At 37.9% G+C, this 16505-nt stretch overlaps 9 protein-coding genes across 9 annotated transcripts; 6 read left to right on the forward strand and 3 right to left on the reverse strand.

The window, feature by feature from the left end:
* The first annotated feature begins 460 nt into the window (after positions 1-460).
* On the forward strand, positions 461-1968 carry BDF20DRAFT_864501 (uncharacterized protein). Its single transcript, XM_053080737.1, has one exon. The coding sequence runs from the start codon at positions 511-513 to the stop codon at positions 1834-1836; it is 1326 nt and encodes a 441-aa protein (XP_052937231.1). The 5' UTR covers positions 461-510; the 3' UTR covers positions 1837-1968.
* An 84-nt stretch (positions 1969-2052) lies between these two features.
* On the forward strand, positions 2053-3369 carry BDF20DRAFT_864503 (mitochondrial ribosomal subunit protein-domain-containing protein). Its single transcript, XM_053080738.1, has 3 exons — positions 2053-2435; positions 2532-2818; positions 2931-3369. Exons 1-3 carry the CDS (start codon positions 2180-2182, stop codon positions 3192-3194), a joined length of 807 nt encoding a protein of 268 aa, XP_052937232.1. The 5' UTR covers positions 2053-2179; the 3' UTR covers positions 3195-3369.
* Positions 3370-4027: 658 nt separating this feature from the next.
* On the forward strand, positions 4028-4532 carry BDF20DRAFT_864504 (uncharacterized protein; the record flags this gene model as incomplete). Its single annotated transcript, XM_053080739.1, has 1 exon — positions 4028-4532. A coding segment is annotated over exon 1 (441 nt), but the record flags the coding sequence as incomplete, so codon positions are not given.
* Positions 4533-6098: 1566 nt separating this feature from the next.
* On the forward strand, positions 6099-8478 carry BDF20DRAFT_864505 (kinase-like domain-containing protein). The gene is made up of 6 exons (XM_053080740.1): positions 6099-6272; positions 6348-6530; positions 6627-7006; positions 7127-7506; positions 7609-7934; positions 8006-8478. The coding sequence occupies exons 1-6, from the start codon at positions 6195-6197 to the stop codon at positions 8090-8092; spliced, it is 1434 nt and encodes a 477-aa protein (XP_052937234.1). The 5' UTR covers positions 6099-6194; the 3' UTR covers positions 8093-8478.
* Positions 8479-10406, reverse strand: BDF20DRAFT_864514 (uncharacterized protein). The gene is made up of 5 exons (XM_053080741.1): positions 10338-10406; positions 10213-10270; positions 10025-10132; positions 8677-9834; positions 8479-8588 (listed from the first exon to the last, which is right to left on the reverse strand). The coding sequence occupies exons 1-5, from the start codon at positions 10347-10349 to the stop codon at positions 8566-8568; spliced, it is 1359 nt and encodes a 452-aa protein (XP_052937235.1). The 5' UTR covers positions 10350-10406; the 3' UTR covers positions 8479-8565.
* A 258-nt stretch (positions 10407-10664) lies between these two features.
* Positions 10665-12677, forward strand: BDF20DRAFT_912216 (Gar1/Naf1 RNA binding region-domain-containing protein; the record flags this gene model as incomplete). The annotated part of the gene is made up of 1 exon (XM_053083927.1): positions 10665-12677. One exon carries the CDS (start codon positions 10665-10667, stop codon positions 12675-12677), a length of 2013 nt encoding a protein of 670 aa, XP_052937236.1.
* Positions 12678-12721: 44 nt separating this feature from the next.
* Positions 12722-13561, reverse strand: BDF20DRAFT_445456 (uncharacterized protein). The gene is made up of 2 exons (XM_053075465.1): positions 13130-13561; positions 12722-13045 (listed from the first exon to the last, which is right to left on the reverse strand). Exons 1-2 carry the CDS (start codon positions 13412-13414, stop codon positions 12767-12769), a joined length of 564 nt encoding a protein of 187 aa, XP_052937237.1. The 5' UTR covers positions 13415-13561; the 3' UTR covers positions 12722-12766.
* A 690-nt stretch (positions 13562-14251) lies between these two features.
* BDF20DRAFT_912218 (uncharacterized protein) lies at positions 14252-15181 on the forward strand (the record flags this gene model as incomplete). Its single annotated transcript, XM_053083928.1, has 1 exon — positions 14252-15181. One exon carries the CDS (start codon positions 14252-14254, stop codon positions 15179-15181), a length of 930 nt encoding a protein of 309 aa, XP_052937238.1.
* An 813-nt stretch (positions 15182-15994) lies between these two features.
* Positions 15995-16426, reverse strand: BDF20DRAFT_817348 (plasma membrane proteolipid 3; the record flags this gene model as incomplete). The annotated part of the gene is made up of 4 exons (XM_053077245.1): positions 15995-16026; positions 16119-16181; positions 16266-16304; positions 16387-16426. The coding sequence occupies 4 exons, from the start codon at positions 16424-16426 to the stop codon at positions 15995-15997; spliced, it is 174 nt and encodes a 57-aa protein (XP_052937239.1).
* Positions 16427-16505: the final 79 nt, after the last annotated feature.

Consider the following 16505-nt stretch of genomic DNA (forward strand, 5'->3'; position numbering starts at 1 on the left):
AGTTGAATCGGAAATTTCTTTATACGAAATGATGGCATATAAAAATGGGCATATCATTTGAGCAAGGGATCTCATAATAAGTCATAGTGTTGACAGTACACTAAATGCAACCCGCATGAAAGAATCAGAAATAATCTACAATACAATCAATAAGATACTTCTGTATGTAAAATATTGAAATAGAAGGCTTAAAAAGTGGTTGGGAGAGAGGTAATTTGTCTTAATGCAGAAATATCAGTTCTCAGACTTGCTTATGTGATTTTGTAAAGTTACATATAAAGATATATTATGCCGATGAAAGCCTTCTTCTAGAGCCCGCATGAGAAGTTCTGTCGTGTGGTTTGGGGACAATTAGGTGCGCATATTAAGTAAGTACTAAACCGATAGGCAGAAGGTCAAAGACTGCTTTCAAAGTTAAAAACGAGGGTTAGGGTAATTTCTGAGCTTGAGAATTCAATCCCATTTTATCATGATTTTTCGAAATTGAAATACCCGAGAATTTAGTGAAGGATGTCGGTCATGTTTAGATCTTTCCTATTGAATTCTTTTAGATCAAGTAGTTCAAGATGCACATTAACCTGTGAATTCTTCTCCAGAACATATGCGACCAAACTTTATATTGCTTGGAAACCAGAAGAAGACGAAATTATAAAACGCTTTATTAAAGACAAGGGGGGGCGAAGTTGGAGGGAACTGACGCAGCAGGAATTACCCTTACGTACCGTACGGCAATGTAAAAATCGCTGGTATAAGCTCAACAGCGAAAACTTTAAACGAGGGCCTTTTACACCTGAAGAAAGGGAGACTCTGAATCAAGCAGTAAAGGAACTTGGAGAGAATAACTGGAAAGCAGTTCATCAACAATACTTTCCTCAGCGTACGGCCGATAAACTCAGCATGGAGTGGCAGCAAGTAAAAGAAGAAAATAAACGCAAGCCCTGGACTCAAGTAGAAGATCAACTAATATTGAAGGGAGTGGAAGAGTTTGGAACAGCGTGGACGGCAATAGCTAATAAATATCTGCCGGAGCGATCAAACTGGCAAATTCGTAAACGATATAGAAGGCATCTCGACAATACAAGTAACCGCACAAAATGGACAGATGATGAGGTCGAACTGTTAGCAGAACGAATTGAAGAGTTTGGAAAAAATTGGCAAAAGTTAGCGGAAGGAATACCTACAAGAACTGCTGAACAATGCCGCTGTATATGGTTACGCATGTTGGATCCTGCGTCGAAGACAAGGCAATGGACTAGAGCAGAGACAAGGTTGTTTTGGAGAAAAGTATATCAATATGGAAACTTATCCAAAGCTGTTAATCAATTACCGAACCGAAGTTACAAGCAAGGGCGTAAACAATTTTATGCTACACTGAAGGACAAAGGCTTTTTGAACGCATATGGTCAGCAAGTAACTCAGGAATTATCCAACCGTAAGCCCGGCTGGATCACGAGGGTAGCGAAACTTGCCTGCACTTGGCTAGGTGAAACACAATGGGAGCCAGCTGAATTACATAAATTAGAAACAGCAGTATTAAAGATGATGGAAAAGAAAAAGAAGCTAAAATATGAACATTGGAAGCAGATTTCCAGGAATTTCGTTGGCAGGACACCTATGCAGTGTAAACATCAGTACACTGAGTATATCAACCATTTGGCACCTGAGCGAGCAGAACCTTGGGCATCAGAGGAAGATAAAGTTCTGCGAAAACTGGTCGGTCAGATAGGAAGGGATTGGGACCAAATTAGTAAAATGATGCCTTTACGAACAAGAAGAGAGATTCGTGACAGATGGTACAGCTTTTCGCGGAAAAGCTTAAATGAACGCGATAAATAACTTTTCCTGTTTCGGAAGAATGCTTGAATATTACTGTTTTAACAGGCTGTTGAACAACCTATAATTTGGAACTATGTACATATTAATATATAACTATGTCAATAAAGTATTTGATTTTTATCTTGCCACAAATTGAAAGTAGACTATGCTTGATCTCATATCAGTCATTTTCAAACAGTGCTGTTAAAGCGAATTCTTGAAAAAAATGCGGGGTATCAAACCGGATTTGTAGGTGATGGTGCTGCCACCATTGATTGAATCTGAATTTGTCCCCCAGTTTTAATCAAGGGTAAAAAAATGAAAAATTAACCTGTACCTTTTATAAAACTGTATTGATAGAACAATGCTAAGACAAGCAGCCAATCTTACTCAACGTACTATCAGTCAAACAGCAGTAAAGCAATTTTCGACTAGCTCTGCAGCACTCGTTGGACGTCAAACAACTGGTCGCAGAAAACCCGCTAAGAAATACGATGTTGACGACATGCCAAAGTTCAACTTTGACGATCAGACGACCATCGGTCACGAACTCTTTAATAACATACGAGAAGTTCGCAAATACCTTAGAAAAACTGAATTCGAACTGCCTAAATTGAGTGGTAAGGGTTTTCTTGGAACACGCTCTGGTTAAAATGGATATGCTACCAAAAAACTTTATGTTGATTAACCTATCCATTTCATTTGATTTTGCATAGCTTATGCCAAACCTTTTGAACCACCAAAAGCAAGCCATATATTAAAGTTCAAAACACATACATATGTTGGTGAAGGACATCCTGTTGAACGCAAAGTCGTATTGAGTGTTAAAGTGGATGATTTGAAGTTAGATGCTGAAGAGAAACACAAATTTTTACTTTTGAGTGGACCTCGATACAATGTCAACACTGGCGAATTGACCATGTCTTGCGAAAGATTTCCTCAAATTAAACAAAATAAAAAGTTCTTGATTGACGCTTTGAAAAAGTTAGTTAAAGAAGCAAAGGTAACACTTTGAACCACGTTGTGAAAAGGAAGAGGGCATAAGAGGGCATAAGGGATAGGGCGGATGGCAGCAAATATGCCGCGGATGCTAAGATTGGGTTTATCAATTTTAGGATAAGACCGATACTTTTGCAGATGTGCCTTTGAATCTACCCAAGCCAAAGCAAAGACTAGAATTTCCTAAAGAATGGATTCGATCGTATAACAAAGAGACAAGTGTTTCAACACAGTCACCATCATCATCAGCTGAAAGTGCAAAGATTATTTCGAGTGCGGATACAGCATCTTCTTCAAACAACACGACTCCTGACGACAAGACCTCTGAAGTCTCTAATAAAATGTCAGATAATGCTGAAGTGCAAAAGCAATCAGCTTGAGCAATCAATTAGAAAACAAATTGGAAAGCATAATTATGATGATGAGCGTGTATCTGTAATCAATATACCTCATGCAACTTTTGTAAAGAATACTGCAGTCTTGTACAATTAATTTCAACAACGGATAAATAATAAAAAGAAAGCGCAAAGTTCGTAACAATGCACAAAAGAATGCAACATGTCTTTTATTTTAATTACAAAGAGTTCTTAGTACATCTGTGGTAATGCTTTCTTTAGGATACGACTAGAGCTGTGAATACTCCAGCTCTGCTCTACTCCTTCAGTATAAAGATCATTGAAAGCTTTGGATCAAACAACATCAACGTTCGTGTCACGCCTTTGACATCATGATTTTGACAAATGTTTCCTCATTGGTGTCATTACAAAGAGTACTTTCGAGCCCATAATATGATATTGACATGAAATTATTGTTTGCACGCTTCAATCCGCTGTTCGACAGCATATTTTTTAGAGCGTTCATTCCATTTTTAAATGTGTCAGGAGAGTCGACCACATTACCCAAATAGATATTCATTCGCAATCGTTAGCAGCTTTGAGAGCTAAAACCCTCGATCACTGCCGGATGAGGTAATCGCATTGGAGCTTATCCAAGGTGTATTTTCGATTTACGAATGGGAAAATGCACGATTGTAGAATGCTTTAAAACAAAGCGAACCTTGACCAGTAACAGAATCCCCGATGTTTTTGATCCACTGAATTGACCCTACGGAACCCAAATTTCCTGGCTTCGTGACTCATGTCGCGTAAAATTTTCGAGTGTTTTAATATTGCGAAGGGCTAATCTGCCCTCTTTTGATCCTTTTTATTGTTGGGTTTTGAACATCTTAAAATGACAATAACAGAGGAAGCTACATCGAATGTTTATGTTAGACCTGTTACATCTAAAGACCACAAATATACTGCATTTATAGTAGATAATGTCATCAATGCTGCTTATAAATCTTCTGAAAGTTGGACTAACACTAATGACTTAGTTTGGACAGACCGTATCACATTGGAAGCCGCCAATAAACTCATACAAGATCATGGAAAGCCAGATATTCTCCTTTATGCCATTGAAAGAGAAAGCAAAAGCAGTCCATCTTCATGTGGAAAAGAAGATGTTGCTGAAGAAGAAACTGTGATAGGCACCCTTATTATTGTCTTGAACGAACAAAAGGAAGGAGAGGCTCTTTTGTCCATGTTAGCTGTAAGCCCTAAACAGCAGTCGCGCGGTGTGGGCAAGCTTTTGATGACCGAGGCTTTGAAGTATATACGAATGCACTTACAGTCACAGATCAAAGAAGCCATTGTGCATGTGTTCGAAAGTCGACAAGAAATTATAACCTGGTATCAACGCTTAGGTTTTAAAGACCATGGAGAAAGAGTACCGTTTCATGATAAGAGCATCATGGTTAAAGATGACTCGATTGTCATTTTGAGATATCCCTTTTATTAGAATATTTTTTTACATATTTTGAAACAGCTAAAAAATTGGAGCTGTTGCTATAGTCGCTTGTCATTCAAGATTAATCAATCTCTGGACAAAAAAATATCAAGGAACAATGAAGCTATGCAAGTCAATGTATATGCTTACTAGGCTGATTACAATTCTATAGAGAACAGTTGGGCCTATGAAAATGATAGCCTTCCTAAAACGTTATTCAGTGAAGAATGGGGAGTATTCTACGATAATATTACGATGTACGTTTTGAGAACCAGAAATGGACCTTAGAATTGAAATAAGCAATATAGTTTTGTCCGGAAGCATAGTTGATTCAGCATGCAATAAGTTGAAGCAAAAAACAAAAAAGAAAAAAAAAAAAAGATAGAAAGAAAAAGAAAAAGAAATTAAATTTGTGCGTCTTGGGACATGTCTTTAGTTTGAACAAAGATACGCAGCTAATTTTTACGTGTATTCGATTGCTCTCTTTAGGGATTATGTATGGTTAAGATGAGTACATGCACAACGATTTATTGGATAGATCAATTGTGCACATTCTAGACTGATGCACAATATACGCATAATCGTAAATCGTCCCTTGCGCATCCATCCCCCTTGGTTGTCAAAGATCGGCAAAAGCTCTCCTTCAATTTAAAGTTTCTTTCTGTTGCTTTAAAACTAATGTTAATCAATTGTATAAGTATCTCTGTAGTTTCTATTCCATTAACGTTTTAAAAGAAACGGCATTCTGGTAGAGTTATGGCATCCTTAAGATAGATTGCTACAAGTCTTCTCCGCAATTATTGTTTCCGATAGTCTTTTGTTCATTAATTGCTACAAAGTAAGTATGGATAAGACGAGAAACACGTTTTGGTTATTTCGATAAAAGGTTGCACGACCCCCCACGTTTTCTTCGTACGCTTGTCGAATTGTTACCCAAAATGTCACTTTGCAAAAAAAAAAAAAGGGACATAAGCAATGGTTCTAATTTGATGTACACTCGTTTTCATTATTTTTAAAGAGAACCCTCGATTGCAATAATAAAGCTACATCTCTTAATGTTAAAAAGCGAGAAAGAACTATACATGTTGTGGATGCAAGATAGTTGATGAAGTTCAGTCATCGGCACTACCTTGCCTCTTGGTTGTGCTTTGAAAATGATTCAGGGCTTTTTGCTCAGCTAGCTTTTTATGGATTTCCATACCTCCATTTGATTGGCCTATCGTATGCAATTCTTTCTCCACAAATTTCAGAAATTGGTGTGTATGTGTACTTTGTGTGAATGATTACTTGAAAAAGTGCACAATAAACAAAAAAAAAAAAAAAAAAAAAGAGTTTCAAATTAAATCGGCATGTGGTACCTGCCTTCTCGTATGTACATTGTGTACATACGCACACCAGGTTGGGGTGCTCATACTTTGTCAAGGAGATTTGTTTTTCCCTTTTTTTAAAAAAACGGTGATAAGCGCCATTTATTTCTTTCTTTCTTTTTTCTTTTACAAAATCCAGGAACTTCAAAAAATATTACATCTTCACAATAATAATACTATTCCCCAATGCTTCATATTTCTCAACAGCATCAGCAAAAGTTCAACAAGCATATAATGGCAGCTACAAAAGATCAAGAGCGAAGTGTGAGCTATATGTCTATTTGACTTTTTCAACAACTGGATGAAAAATTGGGATAAATAACATTTTTTTTTATATAGCGTCAATTTGCTCCGATCAACAATAGCAGTAATAAGCAGCTACTACGAAAATCAAAATCATTCACTACATCCAATGACAGTAAAAAAACCATTGATATGTCTTTAAAAAGACGATCAACGGGTTGCATACAAAGAGCAAATTCATTTTACAACAGTAGTAATACCAGTCATACTACAAACAAGGTACTGATACAATACGACATTCAGTGCGTATTATAGCAGTAACATAATAGTAGCAATAGTAATAGTATCTGTGATCTAATTCGCGGTACCCTATAGGAAATCTGGCGTCCTCCTGGATTCTATGAGATACCTAATTTATTTGGGAAAGACTGTTTTTTGAAACAAGATCCCTATGACGATAAAAATAATGCATTCAACTTGAGATCCTATCCGCCCCCACCATCAACCAATTCCTTTTCATACGAGAAAAAACAACGTTGGTACAATGTGGGATCATCGGCAGAAATACCTCAGCTGCCTCCTTTAATTCGTAAATCTGAAAATGAATTTGAAAGAAGGATTCGTAAAGTGCTATCCTCCTGCCAGCTACAACAAAATACTATTGCAACAACAACGTCAAGAAAGCAGTCTGCTGTGACGATATCGACATTAGATCCAAGGAATAAATACACTCAGTTTAAAGAAATAGGCACAGGGTAAGCGTTCGTCTGTTCGAATTTATCTTTATAATACATGTAGCGGCATCCCTCCCCCCCCTTTTACGTTTTGAATTACAAATGTTTAGTAACCCTTAATCTTATTTCGTATGTATGTAGAGTCAATGGTTCAGTTGTCCGTGCTGTTCACAAGTACAAAAACAATCTCCATTTGGCTATCAAGCGTTGTCGATTGGATCCTGACCGTGAGTACAAGGCTGCCATTATTCGTGAATTGCGCATTATGGCCACAGGTCATCCAAATTTGATCCGATTACGTGAAGTAACTATTTGGAGAGACGATATTTGGATGGCAATGGATTTGATGCGCTGCTCTGTATTTGCTATACTTTGTCAACGTGGTATCCCTGAAGAGCATACTATCTACATTGCATGTGAAACATTGAAGGCGTTGCATTACCTGCATTCAAAGGGCTTTATCCATCGCGACATTAAATGCGAAAATTTGTTGTTGGGCTGGCATGGAGAAATCAAATTAGGTGAGTTCGCTACTAAACATTGTCATCCTATATTTCATAGAGTCTCCCAAACTAATAAATATACTCATCGCTCCATTCAAACCTTTTCCTCTCGGCTTATAGCTGACTTTGGGTTAGCGACTCGTGCTACAAAACGTAATTGTGACCGTCTGGGCACAAGTAAATGGATGGCACCCGAAGTGATTCGGGAACAGGCGTATAGTGAAAAAATTGACATGTGGTCGCTTGGTATTACAATCATAGAAATGATGGATCGTGTTCCGCCACACTATCTCATTAAAGATGAGATGGAGCTATTTTCCGTCATTTTGTCAGAACCCAGTCCTACTTTCACTTACAGCTATCCATCCATGTATATGCGTGGTTTAGTTGCATGGTTATTAGATGAAACACCAAGTACAAGACCTACACCCAAAGAAGTTGTACTGGTAAGCCATTGGATATCATTTGTTTTGTTCATAGACGCTTTCATTTACACCATTTGCTGTTATTTCTTTAGGAAATTGATGCTCATGTACAAAGCAACCTACTGAAATGTTCAACGCCCATGGAATTTGTACGTTTCGTCAACCATGTCTTACCATAAAGAGTCATTGATACTATACCACCCAGCAACCCGACTTATTTATGTTATGCCCATCTTCTATTTTATTTATGCCCACATGCTTATAACAAAAGCATCTCAAACAACCTCCCCCTTTTTTCTCCTACATATTCCTAAAAATCGACATATTCATAACTTTTTACGTTCCAAAATGTCAACAACAACAACAACAACAGCAACAACAGCATCAACAACAACAGCAATAAGAAATATGTGATCAAAGCGGATCGGGAAGTAATCGATCTATACATACCACTCAATTACACGCACCCACACACTTAAGTGATTTTTTTTTAGAAGAAAAAATTGTCATACTGAATATGCCCCCCAATCTACATACTGAAAATTCCAAACCATAATGAACAAAATATATATTTCGTCTGTTATTGCATTTAAAGAAATACTTTTAATATCTTGATTAAAAAGAATAACTCTTTTAGATTAAAGTTATGAATCTACAGTTCTGCTACATAGTTGCCTGCAAAAAAACATAGTCAGTTAGACATAGACAATGTTAAAAATTGACCCTCAATCGTTACGGGGTTGACTTTTTTTTTGCTTATTACCTGGGAATACGCCAATGACTCCATTCAATTTTCCTGTCCACCAGTCATTTGTATCTGCTGTTCTTTGAACAACTTCAATTTTATCATCTTTCTTGAAAGATAAATCTCCTTCTGCTTGAGCAGTATAGTCGTATAATGCAATGACATACTGCCCCTGCTGTGGGGCTGGTGGGGGAGGTGCTGCTGAATAGGATGCTGCGGGTGGTGGCTGTTTTCCATATTGCATTGGCGATGAATCCAACGCCACACCTCCTTCCGTTTGTCCATAAGCAGGTGGTGGTGCTGCATAATCATGTTGCTGTTGCTGCGATGGCGGCGGTGCTTGCATGGACGACTGTAATTGTTGGAATGGTGGAGAAGGAGAAGAATAACCCGAGGACAAGGACCCTCCAGCCATCATTTCCTCTTGCTTTTTCATAGCCGCTCTTTCTTGAAGAGACAATTTTGAATTATGGCCTGCTCCTGAAGCAGCCAACCAAGCCTTTCCTCCATTTTTCAACAAATCCATATTTTCTAATTCACCTCTCGCATCTCTTTGTGATTTGCGATAATTGTATCCTTCCTCAATACCCATTGTATTCGTCGTGAATGCCTCTAAATTCTGATTCAGTAGTTCATAACAACGAGCATAAATCATGCCATATATACGTGATTGCATGTTAAACAGACTTTCGAAAACAGGTTGGATAAACTGTGTTTTGAGCTGGAAAAACTGGGGCAGTTCTGCCTTGAGCATGTCGTTCAAATATTTGTAATCTTGTGTAGCGGTATCCAGTGAAGCCTGTACTTTGAATATTTGTTTTTCTTCGCTGAAGCTGCGTTCTTGTTTGTTTTGGAGTTTTTGTAAAGCAAGTCGATGGCGGTCGTAATCGATCAGTTTGTGGTTCCGTTTGGTCATTGTCTTTTGTACAGTTTTAATAATTTCGGTGAGTTCTAGAAGAGGACGCACTATATCACGATCCACAACGTCCAGCTCAGGAAGTACTTCGTCTCGACAGTAAGCCATAGCGGCTTCGGCATCGTTGACCGCTTGGAGTTGAATCGCGGGTGTTTGTTGAAATCGTTTCTGAACGGCGCCTTCTGGTACTTGAGTGCCTAAAGTTGAATCATAGATGCCTGCCAAGTATTGTGCCATAGCTGCTTGATTTGACAATAACGCTGGTAAGGTATAAAGAAAAAAAAAAAAAAAAAAGGGTGTGTACCACACCAGAAAGGAAAGCTTAGCAAAAAACGTCGACATGATTGAAGCAAATTAAATAGATTGCACATGATCTGATAAAAGTTATCAGAATGTTGAAAGTTTCATTGTATTTCGTCCTTTGTATAAAGAAATGAAATGGTTATTTACCAGAAATACTATCACGAAATAATCTGGCATCCGTGGCAAGAACTTCAATTATTTTCGAAAAATCATTAAATTGCTTCTCGAGTGCAGTATATTCGAGATCCTTTGTAGCTATTTTTGTTAGAAATTAAAATAATCAACTCAATCCTCAGTATCGTGTCAGAATATTGCAATGTTTTATATCACTGTACCTTCACTTTTCTTTGATAATAACTGATGTGGTAATCGACTGACGGCTTTTTGAAACCCCTAAGAGAAGTTGATTTACGTCAGAAATGGCGCTATGTTTCTACTCAGGTTATTCGCAGCAACATACTCTCCAACTCATGCTTTTTGTTCAAGGTAGAGGAATAAAAGAAGTCTGTAAATAAAGAGTAAAGAAAAGAGAAAAAAGAAAACTATGACTTCATAGGCAAAAATGCTTTTCTTTGTAGCTTGTGCCCCCAAAATTTTCCTGTTCAAGAAATGAACTCAGTTCCACAGCGGATAAATGAACGGCCCACTTCTTTTTCCTTTGTGCATAAAAGTGAAGTATGACTTTGACAAAAAGTGACTCGACAATTTTTCACGTTTTCCTTTTTTTTTTTTAAAAAAAAAAAACCTTTCACTTCTGTTCACGATTTCACCAGCTCATTTCATCAATATGAATCGTAACGACATGATGGACGATCTGTTAATTGCGAGCGAGCATGCAGCATTACCGCCTGTTGTTGCTGATTCTACTACAAGTGATTTTGCTGAGGACACCACTTTATCATCTGCTGTTCCTATAGGCATTGAAAATCCTGCCGAGATCAAAATCGAAGACACTGTGGACATTGAAATGGAAGAAGCTACCCCTATTGATAGCAAGAGTGACGTTGATAAAATCAAGGTGGAGTCAACCGTAGACCTTCCAGTTGCCGTGAAAATGGAAGAACCATCAGATGGAATGGAAGTTATCCCTGATACGACAAATAACACTACAATGCCAGATAAAGCAGTGGAGCCAACTTTAACTGTAAAAGTAGAAGACATTAAATCAGATGCTGCCCTTGATGCTGCTCTTGCTGGCGAGAAAGTAGATGGATATGAAAGCAGTGATCTCGAGCTTTCTTCAGACGATGAAGAGAACAAAGACAATAATTCCAGCAGCAGTGATAGTAGTAGTACGGATGATGATAGCGACGACGAGGGTGATCAGCAAAGCGCAGCGGAAGAACCGATAGATATTTCAGATGACGAAGGTAACAACCCTACTGAAGTAATCAAGACAGCTCACGAGATTATCAATATTAAAATTGAGAAACCCAAATTCGAAATCACTCCTCAAATGGAAATCATCTTTGCTGGACGCGTTTTTCAAATGATTGATACTGTCATTGTGGTGCAAAGCCGTCCTCATAGTGAACATACCACTCTAGATCAAGGCTCTTTGCTTGTTTATGAGGATAGGACCATTCTGGGTGAAATATTTGAAACCTTCGGCCCTGTTAAACGTCCCTTTTATTCGATTCGTTTCAACTCTGCTGAAGAACGAGAACAGGAACCATGTAAACGTGATGACCCTATCTATTATGTGCCCAGTTATGAACATACACGTGTGGTTGAATTAGAGAAATTAAAACAACTCAAGGGATCTGACGCTAGTAACATGTTTGATGAAGAAGTTGATGAAAATGAAATGGAGTTCTCAGATGATGAAAAGGAAAGACAATTCAAAGCGATGAAGAAGAAAAAGAATAAAAAGAAAAAAGCAAGCACTACACCCAAAATACAGCATTTTGACCATGATCATAGAAGTGTAGGCAGGAATTACGAAGATCAATTTCCTGCAGAACAGTTTCCTGCACGACAGCAGAGAAGTTATGCTGATCTATTGGATGAATATGATACTATTTCGACTGAACAAGAACAGCGACAGAAACGATATCAGCCGCAGCCGCAGCCGCAGCCGCAGCCGCCGCAACCATATACTTTACCAATTAATCCACATCAGCATTTACAACAACAACAGCAACTACTACAACAACAACAACAGCTACAACAGCAACAACAGCAGCAATATCAAAGAACGAGCGAGCAATTGAAGAGCGCTGAGGATATTTTATCTGCCTTATTTGGACCAAAGAATCCTACCGCAAACAGCAGTACCCCTGGTAAGAAAATGAATACACCTACTGCCCCTTCAAATACATCAATGAACACACCAGTATCATCGGTGGTGGTTAAAACAGAATCAAGCACATCGTCTGTTATGCCTGCAACTGCACCTGCAGCAGCATCAAGCCCGCTACAACCCGCGGGAACCTTACACTCGACGTCGCAGCCATCAAACCCATCATTATCACAACTGAAGTCTACGGAAACCAGTACTGACACTGCTACTGCTACTGCTACAACGACAACACTAGCAGATGCGGTCACGACAGCATCATCTGTGACAACAACAATAAAGACTGAAGACACAGGTACCACTGCTGCTATTTCAACCAATGCCGATGCACAAAAACCCTCTACTTCTGCGCCGAAAAAGCTAAAAGGGAAGCTTATACGACCACCCTTTATTGAAGAAATTCAAGCTGCACAAGCAAAGGCAATAGAGCTTGGTGTAGATCCCAAGAAAATTTACAACCATGAATTTCTTCCACAATGTTATGAGCCGCCTTCTATGTAGATTTACTTCCCCCTGTAGTATTGTTGCTTTATATCTGCAATAAAAGTGTACAAACACTGTAAAGTAATATTGTTGAAGATATCCAATATTTATTTGAATAAACCTTTCACTTTATCCCAAACACCTGCATTCTCTTGGTTTTGTTGATGTTCCTGTTGCTGCTGTTCCTGTTGTTCCTTATATTTTTGCTGAATTTCATTAATTTGCTCAGGCGTCATAGTAGCTTGTAAATCTTTTTGCTGCTTCATCATCATCTCCTGTAATTCTTGGAGTGATTTCATGTCCAATGTAAGGCCTGCAATTTTCATATCCTCCGTCAACTGTGTCATTTTCTTTCTCAAATCACTATCCTTCATAATTTTAAGCATCTGTTTTTGTGGAATCAAATGTATAGGAGTGAGTTTCGTTGTTTTAGAGTTTTTAATTGTTTTTTTGTTTTCTCATTTTTTCACCTGCGAATAAGGATTGGAAGTGTCTGTCAAACCTTTGCTCTGTAGAGTGATAGATAACTCCATAATTTGTTGTGTTATATGTGGATTCTGCTTTAATTTTTGAATAAAAGGATGTTGTTGGAAATCTTGCTCGTATTGATTGCGTTTAGAAGTGGTGTGAAGCCGTTGGTTCTTTAACAAAACATTCGTACTCGCGGCGAGGGGTTGTCGTCTGTACAAAAGTTGACGACAGCAATAGGTTGAAAGAGGGGCTCTGGTCGTGCTTCGAATAACAGCGTTCAACATTTTTTTTTTTATCTTCTTTTTTAGTTTACTTTGACGTAATATGGATGGATGGAATGAAAATAGCCAAAGTTACTGTCGTCGTGGCAGTATCAAATGTGTGAGGAGAAAGGGAAAAAAGAAAAAGGAATGAACTGAAAGGACTATAAAAAATTCGGGTTTGACAGGGCCATTCGCATTTTATAAGCGGGGAATAAAGTTTTCGGTTGTTAGATGCCAATAAGCTCGCAGATCGAAGGCTTGGTTTGATTTGCATAGTGCTAAAAAGAAATGTGGATGTACTGGCTAGTACATATATCGATAGACAACATACTAAAAGCAACAAAAGATTTCTCAAAAAGTGTGCTTTATAACTTTGGGTCGTTTAGCAGCGAAAATAATGCAACGGGCTCTTTATGCCCTTGTGGGTGCCCCTTTTGTGGGCAGTTCCTTAATATAGTCGGTACATTCGTATAGTTGTAAACATAATTTTTGTCATTGTTGAAAGGCTCTGTAGCCTATTTGAGCTACATTAAGCTGTAAAAAGCCATCAGAGTGCAACAGGAATTTAGAACAATGGACGAATCTCAAACAGGACAAGCGAAATATAGAAGCAAACATAGGGAAGAGTATAATCTGTGTATCAGAACTATGCATAAATCTAAAATTAATATATTGTACATAGACAGTCAAAATACAGAAGAGTTGCATAAAGTCACCTACTGTTTAGATTAAAGATGAATTCAAGGATGAATTCCTTTTGATAATATCCTTTTCTTCTTCTTCTTCTTTCATTCCATTTGCCTATTTCAATTTTACGCCGATTTCCTCTCAATTGACTAACAGTACCATTATTGCTACATGGGACAACGTAACGAGCTGATACATCGATTAAGTCGTATATTTCATATAAGCCAACCAGCTCACGAGCAAAAACAACAATTGACCAGCGTATTGCAGAAACAAGAAGACATTGATGTAACACCTGACAACGTCAACAATGCTCAAAAAAGCAAAAAGAGTCGATGGTCTACAAGTCACCTCAAGATCAAATTGCTTCAGCATCATCCTTCCCTCATTTTTTCGTCGTCCAAAGGACAACAGCAGGAGCGAATGCAGAGTTATTGTCAGAACGGCATCGATAACCTCAGCTACCACTCCAACAAAACTAAACACAGCCGAACTGACAATAACCGAAGCAATTATCTTTATACTGAAAAAGTGGAGATTGATGAAGATGATAGTTTTACTGATACATTAGAGATCAATATGAATAGCAATTCCCCGTATTGCCAGCAGCAGAAATATATCTATGCTGGAAGTACGAACCAAACGTCCACGTCCATCTACTCGACCTTTTCCACGAGCACAACTGCTACCACCACCGAAGAAGATACAAAAAGATTTTCGTCGTCTACTGCCGCTATCGCCACATCAACTGCTGTAGCACCCATCTGTACGCCTCCTAAGAGTCCTGAACTCAAACAGCATCCACCACAACTCATGAAATCAGAATGCCCACGACAAAGGTCACGTTTGTTGATACTAACGCCGCCGTCTTCCCCTACTGCCTCTCTAAGCGATATCATTGTTGATGATGATGAAAATGACCATAATAAACAAACGAATAACATTACTATTGATACTACGGTAGCGGTAAAGCAGGAACCAATAACAATAACAATAACAAGGACAGAAATAGCAATTCACTTGTCCTTTTTAGTGCGAGAAATCTTGGGCGACGCATTTGAAACTGCTGACAAGAACCTGCTTTTCGAAGAGCCATTGTAACAATAGAATATGTATTTACATAACAGCAACCATTGTACTTCTATACTTTTATTGCTCAAATCCATTGTATCATTTGAAAACGATCCATTGTCTCCTTAACCATAGAATGTACTTTTACCTATACATTAGAAATACATAATACGATTTAAGCAAAATTAGCCACATACATCTGAACTATCAAAATATAACGTGATGTATGCATGCATGGACATCCTTCTATTCTACTCTTCTTTTGCAAGATGCCAATAACAATAGCCAAGTCCTTCTTTTGCCATGTTGTGTAACCCCTTTTTTCTTTTTGGCATCCTCTTCTTTCGTAACAAGTCTCGGCGTTGATTCTGTTGCACTCTTTGAACAACCATAACGCACTCTCACTCTACAAGCACTGTTCGAGGATTTTGCCAAAAAAGAACGAAAAGGCGCTACAAGGGGTTCTGTTTTAAAAAAGTTGAATGAATTTTGTTACATCCAAAAATTTCTATTTATTACAACCAGACCGGTTCTTATTTAAGCATACAAAATGGTTGTACTGTTTGAAGAAAACAGTTTTCAAGGAACAGAGTAACACGTCTGTTATAGAGTGGGTTGTTGAAATTTATTCTTACTTTCATTGTTACGCACAAACTAAGAATTGGAACAACTTTATTGTTAAATCTCGGTATGAAAACAAGTGAACATGATAAAGGAAGAATTATGAGAATTGTTCATTGAGCTCTTATAAAGTAATAGTATTATGGATATTCAGTAAGGAATTAAGATAGTAATAGTAGGTACCCATTGCATTGATGTCTTTGTGATGGTTTAACCCTCGTCTTAATACTTCAAGATAATATAGAGAGCGTGAACTAGGTGTTGAATGTGAGAAAACGCGGAGTATCCATTAGTCTCCTATGTCTAATTTTCAAAAAAATTATCGTGTTTCATTCAAAGTACTTACTGATACCGGGAATGAAACCAAGACAAGTCAAAGCAATATTGATGAGGAGGTCAACGTTACAGCCTATTAGACGGTTGAGAAAAAAAAAACCATGGTTAGAACAAGAAATACACTACCCACTCTTCCCAAACTGATTGATCTGCTTACCCTTTTCAAGGAAAACGCCAAGAGGAGGCAAAATGATAGCTAAGAGTAATATATTACATCAGATTTCAGATAAAACATAACACCCCTCTTTGTTGAAACACTATGTTATGAATAAACTTACCACCAATAATTTTACAAATATCAGAAGCAGTGAAGGCCATTTTATATAATAATAAAAGATTAGTTTGAAAAAAACAGTAAAAAAAGGGAAAAAGAAAAAGAGAAATTGCACCGAACCTA

The sequence above is a fragment of the Mycotypha africana genome (genome assembly GCF_025528875.1).
Source record: "Mycotypha africana strain NRRL 2978 chromosome Unknown BDF20scaffold_4, whole genome shotgun sequence".
NCBI classification, from domain to species: Eukaryota; Fungi; Mucoromycota; class Mucoromycetes; order Mucorales; family Mycotyphaceae; genus Mycotypha; species Mycotypha africana.